The 12,775-nt window shown below is 59.6% G+C and overlaps 1 protein-coding gene across 1 annotated transcript; it reads right to left on the reverse strand.

Moving 5' to 3' along the window:
• Positions 1-3,618: 3,618 nt before the first annotated feature.
• On the reverse strand, positions 3,619-12,048 carry LOC121101202 (cytochrome P450 26C1). Its single transcript, XM_040623853.1, has 6 exons — positions 11,845-12,048; positions 11,073-11,297; positions 10,315-10,590; positions 8,774-8,929; positions 6,578-6,907; positions 3,619-4,628 (listed from the first exon to the last, which is right to left on the reverse strand). Exons 1-6 carry the CDS (start codon positions 12,046-12,048, stop codon positions 4,251-4,253), a joined length of 1,569 nt encoding a protein of 522 aa, XP_040479787.1. The 3' UTR covers positions 3,619-4,250.
• Between the last annotated feature and the right edge of the window lie 727 nt (positions 12,049-12,775).

The raw sequence follows: 12,775 nt of genomic DNA on the forward strand, positions 1-12,775 counted from the left end.
CCCCGCCAGGTCCGACGGGCGGTCCCAGGCCAGAGCTGCCTTCAATGGCTTTCCATTCTCAGGCGCCGCGTGGGCTCCCTTCCACCTGCTGGGGAAGCAAAGGGAAGTGCATTCAGGAACCGACTAGCTGCCAGATCCCACACTGGGGAAACTGAGGTCCAGAACGCAGAGCAAAACGCAAACCTCCCGATTCTCCCGAAGATCCCGCAGAAGAATCCAGGGCCACGACCTAAGCGAGAGTCGGAGGGGAGTCAGACCTGATCCACGGATCATGGATCCCAGCTCCCCAAACCCCTCAAGGAGGCTAGCACTCATGAAGTCCTGGAAGGTCCGACTTAAGGGTACAAGAGAGCTTCCAAGTCCCTCAGGTCTCCAGGTACAACCTTGCACAAGTCTGAGCCCCGACTCTGACGCCCCAGTGGGAGACCGCGGGGGCAATTCATCCACCGCGAGGCAGCCAGCGCTCCGCGAACCCGCCGCTGGCGTCCGGATTCCGAGGGCCCTGGGAGTCACAGCCCCAGCTAGGCAGAAGGGAAGAGGATCCTTAGACCTGGGCTGATAAGGTGACAGAGATAGACGAAGGAAAGCCTGGGAGTCTGTACTTCGGGATCGGCTCCATCTCTACTTGCATGACCTTGAGCAAGTCACCACACATCCTTGCGCCTGTTTCCTTCTTCTTAATATGAAGGCGGTAATTCCCCGATCTGTCTACACCCCGGGGCAGTTGAGAGTTTGCAACTAGGGACCCTTAGCTGCAAATACTTTTCCCGGCAACGCGCGCGCTAGGTTACTTCACCCGGATGACCTGGACTCGGGGCCCACGAACCTTCCTCCGCTCTCCCAGCTCCCGCCCACAGAAGCCACCCAGGTGAGCGGGGTGCTCGACCCTCAACCCAGGCCTCTGCCGGCCCCTAATGGGAGTGTTGAGGGAATACGTCCTTCTGGCCTTCGTCCAACTGCAGTCAGCTGCTACTGCAGCCAATGCGGGGAGCTCGGACACTGCGGAAAGTGCACGTGCGCACCCCACTTCCCACCTGGCCGGCCCACAGGCATCCCTGGTTTCAGGGCTGAACGCACCAGCAGCGCCGAAAACGAAACATAAACTCGGGCTCTTGCAGGAGCACGCCGCACGCCTTGGAAGGCGTCCCTTGGAAATGGAAAACTCTTTGATCCTAAGAGCTGTTAAATACGTGGCCCTCCCACAATGGTCCCCAAAGCCGGCGGGAGTGGAAAATGTCTGTGGAGTGGTAGGGACCGCACGGGCCCGCAACGTTCCCAGCCGGAGTCGCCATAGGGCTTGTTGGACTCGGGCATTTCAGAGGCTCTAGGGAAGGGTCTCTCCCGCTGTCATGCCTTCGCACGATTTGGCGACTGTAAACGGTGCCGGCCAACTTCTGGCACCGGCGGGAACGCGGCGAGACGCGCCAGAAGTAATTCTCAGAAATTCTGGGCCCGCCCCTTTCGAGACCGTGTTCGGGCCGGTGAGCAAAACCGGCCAGCGGGGGCGTGACCTGGGGCCCATTCCCAATCCTCTGCCCTGACCTGCCTGTGACCCCTGCAGGCCGGACCGTGACATCCGAGTGAACTCTGCAGGGCCACCTCGCCAAGTTCAGCGCGCGCCGGGTCACGAGATGAGTGGGGCCTGCGTTCTGGAAATTGCCGGGGGAGGGGGAGAATTTTAATAAATCTGCCCATCGAGACCCGCGGGGGCGTCGGGCAGGAAAGGATTAAATGTGAGAGTGAAGATCATTAAAGAACATCTTGAATGGAGGAAGGGGGTCAATAAATTATCAGCCCGATAAGAACTTCCATTAGAAAACTTGCGAAGCTTTCTTGGGTGGTGGTGGGCGGGGAGGAGGATTGGTTCACTGGAAAACAAAATATTTCCAAGATGTTTACAAAACAGCCTCCTTGTTGCTAAGGGTTGGGGGTGGACAGTAGTTTTTTTTGCTGAAGGAGGGGAGTGAGGACCCAGAGGTAGACCGGAGTCAGGTGAGCTCTGGCCGCTGAAGGACCCAGCCTCCACCTTTCCCCCTCAACCCCTTCCTACCTCCTGAGCACTCATTCCTGTCTGGGGGTGCAGGGTTTTGTACCTGCTGTTTCCTCGGCTTGGGGAGCTCCTTTCCCAGGTCACCGGTGGCTGGTTCCTTCCCAAGTTGAATGTCACCTCCTCACAGAAGTCTTCCCTTCCCACCCTGCAGAGCTTAGCCCCAGGTACTGTGTCTTACAGACCTGTTTTATTCTGTGGAGAGCACTTAGCACCAGCCCCAATTCTGGTGCTCTGCTGGTTTATTGTCTACCTCCTTCATGAGCATATGCGGTCCAGGAGGGCAAGAACCAGAATGCTCCTTTGTAGGAGAATCTGGAGGTACCACAACAGGAGTTCAGGTGTTCCCTGAAATTACTGAACAGGATATTATCAATGGGAAATTGGAGCTGCCCCTACAGGAGCCTATAGTGAGTACAGATCCTAAAACAGGTAAACCAAGTTTCTTGGAACCACCTACACCTGAAACCTCCTCCCCATATTTGTCTTCTCTCCCCCTATCAGAATCAACCCCCAGTCCTGGTCCTCCTGCCCCCTCTCCCTGATGGGAGCTTCTCAGCCCGGATGTGGTCTCTGCAGCTTCAGGAGCGCCCTGAGGGCAGGCCCCAATTCTGCCACTTTTGTTGGCTCCAGTGCCTGCCGAGCCCGTGGCCTGGCGCCCGGTCTGCGATCAGCAGTGGGTGATGAATTGCCCTGGATGGGGGTTATGGCGGTGTCAGCCGAGCTCGGAAGGGCCCGCTGAGCTCTTGAGCTACCGACCGTGCCTGTGCCTGCTGCTTCCCCCTTTCCTCTGGCCCCGGGGATCCACCTTAAGCATAAGGTCAGGAGGGCACCAGCTTCCTTCTGGTTCACTAAGGGGTCAGCTCGGGGCCTGGGCGGCAACTTCCCTCACTCACCCATCATGTCCAGCTGCCCTGGACTGTCTGAAGATGGGTGGCAGCTTGCACTGGGCTGATGGGAATGGTGACACTTGGAGGCTCTCGGCTTTGATTTAAACACTGGAGGAAACCTCTGTGTTGGAGTCCTTAAGCCAACCTCGCGATCACTATGAAAGGACAAAGGGCTGAGCCCTACCTAGTGGCCACAGGCCCAGAGGCTGGAGCAGGGAGTAAGCGATGAGGTGGAGGAGAGCACAGGCCAAGGAGTCCAGGAGCCCGTTGCTAGCTCCTCCGGGAAGTCTTCTGCCTGTTTCTCCTAAGCAAAAGAGGAGGTGGAGCTACAGGGATAATCCTTAGCCCAGCTCTTGGGCTATGCTCAGGAGGAAAGCTCTGGCTACTCTTGTGGGGGGGGGGAGGGGAGTCTTTCGTGGGTATCTTCCAACCCCTACCCCACACCTTCCCACCAGGGAGCAGCTGCTCAGCTAAGCCCTAGCCTCCTCACTCAACTGCTGCCAGGAAACCTCTTGGCTGGCCTTCCTGTTTGGGGTAGAAATATCTCAAACCTCTCTGATTATGTCTCAACCTCCCATAAAAATAATCCAACCTTAGAGACACCTCTATGTGCCTATTCCCCCCCGTATATATGGGAAGATTAAGCCCGTTCTTGAAGTAGGAATTTTTCTTTTAAGAAGTCGCCAGCAGAACAATGATGTTGAGCCATTTAGAGCCCTGGAAGCGCCCACAGTTCTGAGTTTCCGCCGAGACTGAGACCGGTAGAGTGGCCTCGGCGCACCAAGCCGAGGTCAGCTGCCTGAGGGCCTTCCGCTGGGCGCCTTCTCGGTGTGTCTTACTATGGCCCAAAGCCAGGCCGGAGATGCGCTTCCTCCCAAGGGTCGCAGGTCCAGCCGCATTTGCTGGGTCTCTGGCACCGTCCAATCCTGCCCTAGCAATCCGCCCCGCCGCCCCAAGATCCAGGCAACCCCCCGGGCGTGGCGCCGGAAGGCGAGGCCCCGCATCTCCTAGTGAAGATCTGTTCCCTTCATCCCTGCTTGGAGATCCTGGGAAAGGCTTAAGAGGCTAGGCTCACGACCTTTCCTTCCTCAGGGCGCAGAGCGCAGGGGGCACCTTGCCGCCGGCCTGAGCCCTTCTCCGGGGCGCCGTGGCTCCGGCTCGCGCTCCTCCTCCCTCGAAGTCTGGCACAGAGCTGCATTTGGTGACCGTTTGTTGAACGAGGGAGCGAGCGCCCGACCCGGCACTGAGAAACCGCAGATGGGCGGCGCTGACAGCGCGTCGCTGCCCCGGGCCAAGTCCCGAAGCGCAGCGGCTCAGAGGCGTAGCCCATCTCGCGCTGCCGAAGGCGCGAGCGGGTGGAAAAAGAGCCGCAGCCCGTCCGCCGGGTGCACGACGGGCACGGTCTGCATGGCGGGGAAGGCAGGCGTGGCCAGTTCCCAGCGCGCCGTGCGCACCAGCTCCACCGCCAGCAGCTGGAGCACCGCCTGTGCCAGCTCCTGGCCGAGACAGCTGCGCGCTCCGCCGCCGAAGGGGACGTAATGGAAGCGGCGGGAGGCGCCCCGCGCATCCTCGCCCGCCGCGCCGAAGCGCTCGGGGTCGAAGCCCTCAGGCGGGCTGCGGTACACCGCGGCCGTCTCGTGCGTGTCCCGGATGCTATACATCACGCTCCAGCCCTTGGGGATCTGGTAGCCCTGTGGGGAAGTGAGGAGACCCGCCTGACTACGAGGCACTTGGAATCGGGTCCTGAACCCACCCTCCGCCCCGGGGGCCTGCAGTAACGCACGTCTAAGCCGCAAGCTAGGAGAACGCTCTGCGTTCCAATTTCAGCTCCTTCTCCGGTGAGCTGTGTGACCTAACGCTGGATACTCAAGCTCTCTGACCCTGTTTCTTAACTGATAAAATAAGAACAAAAACGCCCGTTTTGTTAATAACGGTCTGGCATATGTATTAAGGATCACTAAATGTGATCTATTGGTGCTTATGTTTCAGTGTTTTGTTTTTGTCTTTTTTTCCTTCTGACATTAGGTCAAGAGACCTAAGTTCTAGTTTTGCACCTACCCTCTGCCTGGGTGGGAGCAACACAAAGGACAGGGACCCTCATTGCTCTACGGTCAGCCCAAGAATAAAGCTCTTCTTTGCAGTGAACTGAAAACTGACTCTCTAACAGTACCACCCCCAATCCATTACCTGCACAATATTTAGGTCTGGTAGCCACACTTCAAGAAGATGCACATAGCAATTAAACCCAGGCATCCTTAAAATGTTGGAAGGCAACTTTCATGTTTCCTCTACCCACCTCCAGGTTTTTCAACTATTCTACTTTTGGATGTGTCTTCCAACCCCCCCCCCCCATCCTGCTTCCCTAGCCTGAACAAGGAGCATGCGCGCTCGCTCGCTCTCTCTCACCTCTCTAGACCTCAGTGTTCCTACTGTAAACTGGAGGATGGCTCCCCTCTACTCCCCCTGGTGGACCTGTGCTCCCCTTCCTCTGTTTCCCTTAGAATGTAGAATGAAGTATGAATTCCAAGAGGCAGCATCCAAGACACTTCTAAACACCTCACTAATCCACCCACCTTTGTCTGGATGGTCTCCTCTCTGCTGGTGTGCTGTCCCCATCCTGACCCTTCACTGCTCCATGTCAAATGGCAGCCCCTAAAATGTTTTGGGTTATTCAGCATTGAGGAGCACTGTCTTCCTCACACCAGTTTGGGATGAAGCTATTGGTCCTGGCCTCCTTTCTCTCCACCATGAACTCCTCCAGGGCAGAATGCCAGTCGCTATGGTGCACTGGACCCCTGGTATGCAACGCACCACGGAGGTTCGTTCAGTGTTTAAAGTAAGGCTCAGGGAAGGAGGTGCCCAATCTCTGCCTGCAGTGACAGCCACTCAGGCAAACACCCTCAGTTTGGCAAACGAGGGCTCCACTGTCTGATGCTGCCACTGTGTCTCACAGCCCTGGCGCACCACCTGACTGACGTGTCAGAGCTGGAAGGGACCAAGGCCACTTCCTGCTAGAGGGTAAACTGAGACCCAGAGTGAAGAGGGAATTGGCCAAGGTCTTATAGAGATGGAGCCAGGCTGGGGTAACAATGAGCTCGTGAGGGAGTAGGCGAGTGGGGTACGGGACACAGTGGGGGGCTCTCCTTGTTCCCCACTCACACTGGCTAAGGAGGGGGTGTTGCGTGGAGAAAAGTATGTTTTTATTCTAAAACAGCTCTAGGGTGCTTGGGTGGCTCAGTCGGTTAAGCGGCTGCCTCCCGCTCAGGTCATGATCCCGGAGCCCCCGGGACCGAGCCCCGCCTCGGGTTCCCTGCTCAGCAGGGAGTCTGCTTCTCCCTCTGCCCCTCACTCCGCTCGTGCTCTCTCAATCGGATAAATAAAACTCAGTTCTAACTGAATTGGCTGGCCCTCACCGCTGCCGAAAGCCTCTTCCTAGCCTTGTTGGTTCGCCAGGCGCCGGGCTTCGCGCCCCTCAACCGTGGATCCGGGGGAATGGGACCGAGCTCGGCCCGTTTCCTGGGCGGAAAGCGAAGGCTCGGAAGGGAAGAGGTGGCCTCGCGGTCCTAATCCCCCGGCCCCGCCCGCCCTGCCCCGCGCCAGGTGGCCGGGGGCGGGGGGCGGGGCGGGCGCGCGCACTTACGTCGAGCTCGAAGGTGCGCAGCGCCGTGCGGTAGCCCCCGGACACCGGCGGCAGGAGGCGCAGCACCTCCTTGACCACGCAGTCGATGTAGCGCAGACGGCCCAGCGCCGCCAGGCTGAGGTCGGGCTCGCAGCCGCAGTCGGGCCGGGGCCCCGCGCCGCCCCCCGCGGCCCCCGCCGCGCAGCCGCACGCGCGCCCCAGTCCCTGCGCCGCCAGCTCCTGCCGGATCTTGGCGACGGCCGCCGGGTGCTGCAGGAGCAGCAGGACGAGGGACGTGCTGGCGCTGGCCGTGGTGAGGAAGGCGGCGAAGAGGAGCTCCACAGCCGTCTCCTGCAAGACAGCCGGGGCGGCGCTGAGTCTGTGGCCGCGGGCCCTGGCCGCAAGGCCTCGCCGCCCCAGGGCTGGGAAGCCAAGGGCCCAGATTTACCGTGGCGCGAAAGCCAGAGTGGCGGCTCCGAGCGCGAGCCCGGAGTCGATCGAATCCCAAGTCGGCCGCTAGAGAAAGGCCCAGACAGCAACGACCGAAACCAGGATCTTTGGAAGGGCTTCCAGAGACAAGGCTGGGAGCTTACTCAGTGTGCTGTTCTTTGTGCTTGAAGTGTATTAACTCCTTCGATTCTCATCCCAACTCTGCGAGGCACAATTACTGCCCTTGTTTTTACAGGGGCGGTGTAGTCCAGTGCTGTTAACCACTTGGTGATGCTGCCTGCAACCCCTGCGGGGCGTCCTGACCGCGAACTGGAATGGGGGTGGGACGAGGAAGGCACCCGCAGCAGCGGCGCCAGCCTCCACGCAAAGGCGGCATCACGGCTTCCTCCTCCCACTTAGTGGAGTGGTCCAGTGGGTGATGACCTCTTCCCAGTCTGCACTGACCAAGGACAGAGGAGGGCCCTGGTGGCTTCATCCTCCAAGCCCTAGCCCTCACCCTCACTGCCTCGCTCTGCCCTCCCAGCTCCTGGTGGCACCCACAGTTTGTGTTTATACATTGATTTGTGTGATCATAGGATGAATGTGTACCCCTCCCCTCCGGCACAAGGACAGGGGCTGTGTTTTGCTCAGAGCTATCTATCTCCTCAGTCCCAGCAAAGAACCTGACACCAAAGAGATACATCATAATGTCTCTGGAATGAAACCCGGTCCAAGTACAACTGCCTGTGCTGGACAACATGGGAGCCGAAAGGTCCTTCAGGACTAGGCCTCATCTGCCTGGCCTGCCCCGGAGGTGCAGACCAGAACTGAAGATTCCTGACCTGGAGAGCGTTGTCATCCCCTCCCCAGCCCTGTCAAGCACTCCCCTTCACAGCAGAGAACTGTTCCCATCCAGGGGCTCTCCCAGGACTCATGAGCCCACTGTTCATCTATCTACTTCTAACCCCCTGGATTCTTCCAGATCGTATAACCACCCAGAAGTCAGGGTAAAGATTATTAGCCCCATAATGAAAAGAAGAAACTAAGGCTGAGCCCTACCATTCATGGCTCTTGGAAAGTGGGACATTAAGGTCCAGAGAATGACTGGGAGTTCCTTTTGGAAGGGTTGAGGTGTTTCCATTTCTAACCTTCCCATGCACCCCCAGGCTCTCCATTCCTTTTCGGGTTCTCCAGCAGGTCCTGGGAGCCATTCCAAAGCCATTCTCTTTTCCTCCACTGCCTGTGCTCTACATATAAATGGGGAGGAGCTCTAATTCTCAGGGGAGACCTCGAAGTGGCAAAATAGAGGTTAAAGGTGCCAGGTGACAAAGTGCCTCATGGAAGGAGAGTGTCAATTTGGGGAAGAAGAGGGAACTTCAAGGAGGATGTGGAGCTTGACCCAGAGCCCTTAGGGTTTGTAGGGAAAAGGAGCAGAGAGGGCCTCATAGACAGGGGGGACAGCAGAGGCAAAGGCATGGAGTGACAAGAAGGGGGTGGGGAAAGTAGCGCTGTTTGTGACCAGAACCTGTAAGCAAGGGCCTGGGATTCATGCCTTCCACACTCTTACAGAGAGGGATGGTGACTGGCCCAAGGCCACAGAGCTGGTGTGTAGGGCTGAGCTATGACTGGAACCCACATCTCCTCCCCCCGCCCCCCCCCTCCCACCGCCCCAGGAGTGCCTGTGGCTTCAAGTGGGGCCAAACAGAACCCTGCTGGGGGCAGGATGCAGGGTGTGTTTGGAGACCTGCTAGGAATGTAAAAGGAGAAGTTGAACTTTCCCATACCTACCTTCAGCTCCTGCACTGAGAGCTCCTGGCCGAGCTCCCTCGTGCTGCGGATAATCATGTCGAGGGCGTCACCTGGCTCTGCAGCCTTGTCTTCACGAAGCTTCTCTGCAATAGCATCCTCCAGGTGCCGATGCAGCTGATCTCGTGCCCGGATGCCCTGATGCATGGGGAGAGAAGGCAGATGGGGCAGGAAGGCCGAGGGGGCCAGGCCTGTATACCTGTGCCCCAGATCTTCCTGGGACTGTCCTGGCTCTGAGATCCAGGTGTCAAGCTTCTCAACTTAGCTCCATGTGTGGCACATAGTAGGGGCTCACTGAATGCTCAAGAACTTATCCACTATCTTTACACATAAGTCTCTCTTGATTATCACGTTCCACCTTGGAAGCAAGGCAAGCAGTTACTGTCATCCTCAGAAGAGGAACCTGAGGCTCAGAGGGGTCAAGCAATTGCCCAGTCATACAGCTCTCAGTGCCTAGGCCTGGCACAGAGCCTAGTCAGGTGGAATCAGCCCATTGCCCTTTCCCTGCACTAGACTCAGGCAGGGGCAGTGGGCACCAGTGGAGAGAGGAAAGCACACTTTGATGCATCCAGAAAAGCTCTGGCTTAGAGACCACTACCAGATGTTCTAAGCATTAGCCTCTGTAAGCTGGTAGGCAAGAGGGTAGAAGTTCAGCGAGCAAGCATAGCCAAAGCATCTGAGCACTTGGGTTTTGAGACCATAGGAGATCAGGCTCGAATCCTGCCTTTGCCCCTATGAGCTGTGTGATCTTGGGTAAGTCACTTAACCTCTCTGAGCTTCAGGTTCTTCACCAATAAAAGAAGAACACTTTGCAGGCTGAGAGGATTAACTCAGAAAATGTATTCAAGGCGATCAGCCTCAGGCATGCACCTTCATACATAACTAGTATTTTTATTCAGGTGAGGAAAACCAAGGCATCGGTACAGTGAGAAGCCCCAGCTCACGGAAAAAGAAAAGTCAAATGCAGCCTCCTAGTTGCCCGGCCCATTGCTCTGAAGTCTGAAGAAGCAGCGGTTCTCTGATCCGGAACTAGTGGGCCCGGAGCCACCGACGCGGAGCCGGGCGAGGAGCCGGCACCCACTCCTCTCCAACCCAGGCTAGGCCGGGGGAATGTCTGCGGCGCCTGTGCTCCCATCGGTTCCGCAGCCACCCGGGCTTCCAAAGAGGCGCCGGAGGCCAGGCCAAGGGGCACCGCTCTGGGGTTGGAGCTGGGCTGATTGGTTGGGCGGCCGCCACCGAGACCCAAAGTCGGGAAGCCAGCTACTGGTGGGTCTGGAGCGCATCCCGGAAGGCGCGGCCCAGAGATCTGCGCCCCCACCCCCACCCCGGGTCACACAGCGAATAAAGACAGGTCAGCCCCGACGCCCACCGCCCCACCATGCCACCTCCCCACCCTGGACTATGCCTCGGTACCCCCTCGGAGGTGACGCGTGGGGCGCGCCGAGGGAGCCTCGTCTTCGCCTGGAAGACCCGCCCACGCTGGGGATCCCCAAGAGGAAGGTCTGAGGCCAGAGCGGCAGTACCTTGCGCAGGCCGCTGAAGGGAACGTCCAGGGGCAGCGAGAAGAGGTTCTCTACGAACTGCTCGAAGGTCCGGGCCAGCTCCGCGCACTCGACCTCGTCCAGCCGTAGCCCCAGGAGGATGCGCGCAGCCATGCGAAAGGTGAGTGCCTTGGCAGCCTGGTAGACAGCAACTGGCCCTCGGGCCGCGCACCAGGAGCGCACCTCGCGCCGCAGCGCCCCTTGCAGGCGGGGCACGAAGCGCTGCAGAGCCCCACGGCTAAACACACGTGCCAGGACCTGTGGGGAGCCCGCGGGGTCAGCACCGGCCGCGGTCCGTCCGGCTTCCTCTGCTCAGCAATTCCAGAGGAGCCAGAAGGCCAATTTCGGTCCCTTTCTCCTCTTCAAAGCTGCCCGGACCTAAATGTGCCGGCTTTTGCTCTCGCCATTCCCTCTAGATCTCTGATGTATACAGTCCCTCCCAGCCAGCCAGCCAGCCTCCATATGCCACTTCCTCCAGGAAGTCGTCCCCGGTCCCTCTCCTAGTCTGATTTTTCGCCAGTCTGGTATCAGAATCACACATAGAAGATCGGAGGTGAAATGTCCCTGAAGTCCCATTTCTGGCTTTATAAATCAAAGCGGAAAAATGTAAGGGACTGGCCCAAAGCGATCACTGGTTAGCCAGGGGTCTCTGCCAGCTTCCAAGTGTGCCCCTAAAACCTAGCCCCAGCCTGGACCGCATGTCTGACGTCCCAATGGCCCCTTCTTCGGTTTCAGCTCACCTTGCGCCGCTGCCGGTGCGGCTCACCAACTGCGCCAAGCAGTGAGTGCGAGCCCAGCAGGATGTGCGCGCTCTGCGGCCACTGGCTGCGCACCAGGCGGTGCTCGCCCAGCAGGATTGTGCGCACGTTCTCGGCGCCGCTCACGCGGATCACCGGCCGGCCCAGCAGGTGCGTCTTGAAGACTGTCCCGTAGCGCTCCCGGCGGGAGCTGTGGAAGCGGGAGCCCTGCGAGCGAGGCGGAGCGAGGCTGGGGCCGCTGGACCTCGGCTGGGGGTCTGGCCCAGGGCCTCCCAACCGCCCCTTGCTAACAACTCCCTGCTCCAGGCCGGCGCGTGGCTGTACAAAACCGAGGCTCAGATGTGCCTCGCGACTATCCTAGGGAAATGTAGTTGCTCCTGTTCCCATTGGTGAGATGAGGAGGCTGAGGCTCAGAATGGGGACGTGAGAGCCCCAGGCCTCACGGCTGAGAAGTGCCCCTGATTCCTGCTTCTGTGCTTGCAGGGTATTGGGCGAATGCTTCTCCGAACCCCTCTGTTCACCCTGGCGTGTGTCGGGCCGTGTTTAAGTTGCGCTGGGGAGAAACTCCGGCAACATACGACCCCTTCAAGGGAGCCGCTGAGCAAAGACGAGGGCTGTGTATGCTCTCTGGGCCCCTGGGCGACAGGATGTGGCCGACTAGGCACCCTGGGAACACCGTGAGCGAGGAGGGTCCAGTGGGAGGGAAGAAGGGGCCGTGTTGGGGTGCGAGCACGGCGGGGTGCGACCTACTCACCTGAACTAACCAGTGCAGCGTTTCGCCGAAGAAGGGCCAGCCCATGGAGCCCTTGGGCAGGGGCAGGGCGGACGCCCGGTCCCGGCTCAGCGTCCAGCGGAGCGTCCAGAGATGCTGGGCCAGGCTGAGCAGCAGGCCGGCGCCCAGGAGAGCGGTGCCCGCTGCTCCCAGCACCGACAGGCAGCTCAGCCCCCAGGGGAGCATGGCGAGTCTGCGGGGATCTGGCGGCTCGCAGCGCCCGGGGCGCGAGAGCTGAGGGGCTGGGAGCGCGCAGTGCTCACCTGCTCCGTCCAGAAAGGGCCTGGGACTTGCGGGCACAAACCGAGATTTACAATCTCGGAAAAGGACTTCGCTCTAGAAGCAGACTGGTAGTAGAAGGCGGCAGTGACCACACGCCCTGAGGGAACGTGCCTTCCTCTAGTCCGACGGCTTCTGGGCCCCAATGCCAGTCCCTCGCTGGGGTGCCGGCTGCCTCGGGACTGCTCCCGCCCGGCATCCGCCGGTCCCTCCCACCTCCTCCCCGGGTCAGCACTCCTTCGATAGAAGCAGCAAAGGAGAGCAAACAGAGGAGCAACTCACCGGTGTTGCCAACGTAGGCTGCGATCACCGGGGCTGCAGACCCCCGCCCCACCTCCCTCCCTCCTCGGCCCACCCAGGGCACATTTATATAGATGTTGGCTCCCTCCCTAGGGACCGATCCCGATTCACACGACGTGACGCGACCATGCATATTTAAAGCGCTCGGAGCAGAGTAATGATTGGAGGCGGTGGGCAGCGGCACGCTCACCCGGGGGCTAGGAGTAGGGAGTGGCAGCCGCCGCGGCGCTCCGGCTGGGCTGGGGGCCGCGCCCCGCGCAGATCCTCGGGCGGGGCCTGCAGCTTCCCGCCAGAAGTTCCCGGCTGTACGCCGCCGCTCCGCGGGTGGGCGAAC

The sequence above is a fragment of the Ursus maritimus genome, unplaced genomic scaffold, assembly GCF_017311325.1.
Source record: "Ursus maritimus isolate PB19 unplaced genomic scaffold, ASM1731132v1 scaffold_7, whole genome shotgun sequence".
NCBI lineage: Eukaryota > Metazoa > Chordata > Mammalia > Carnivora > Ursidae > Ursus > Ursus maritimus.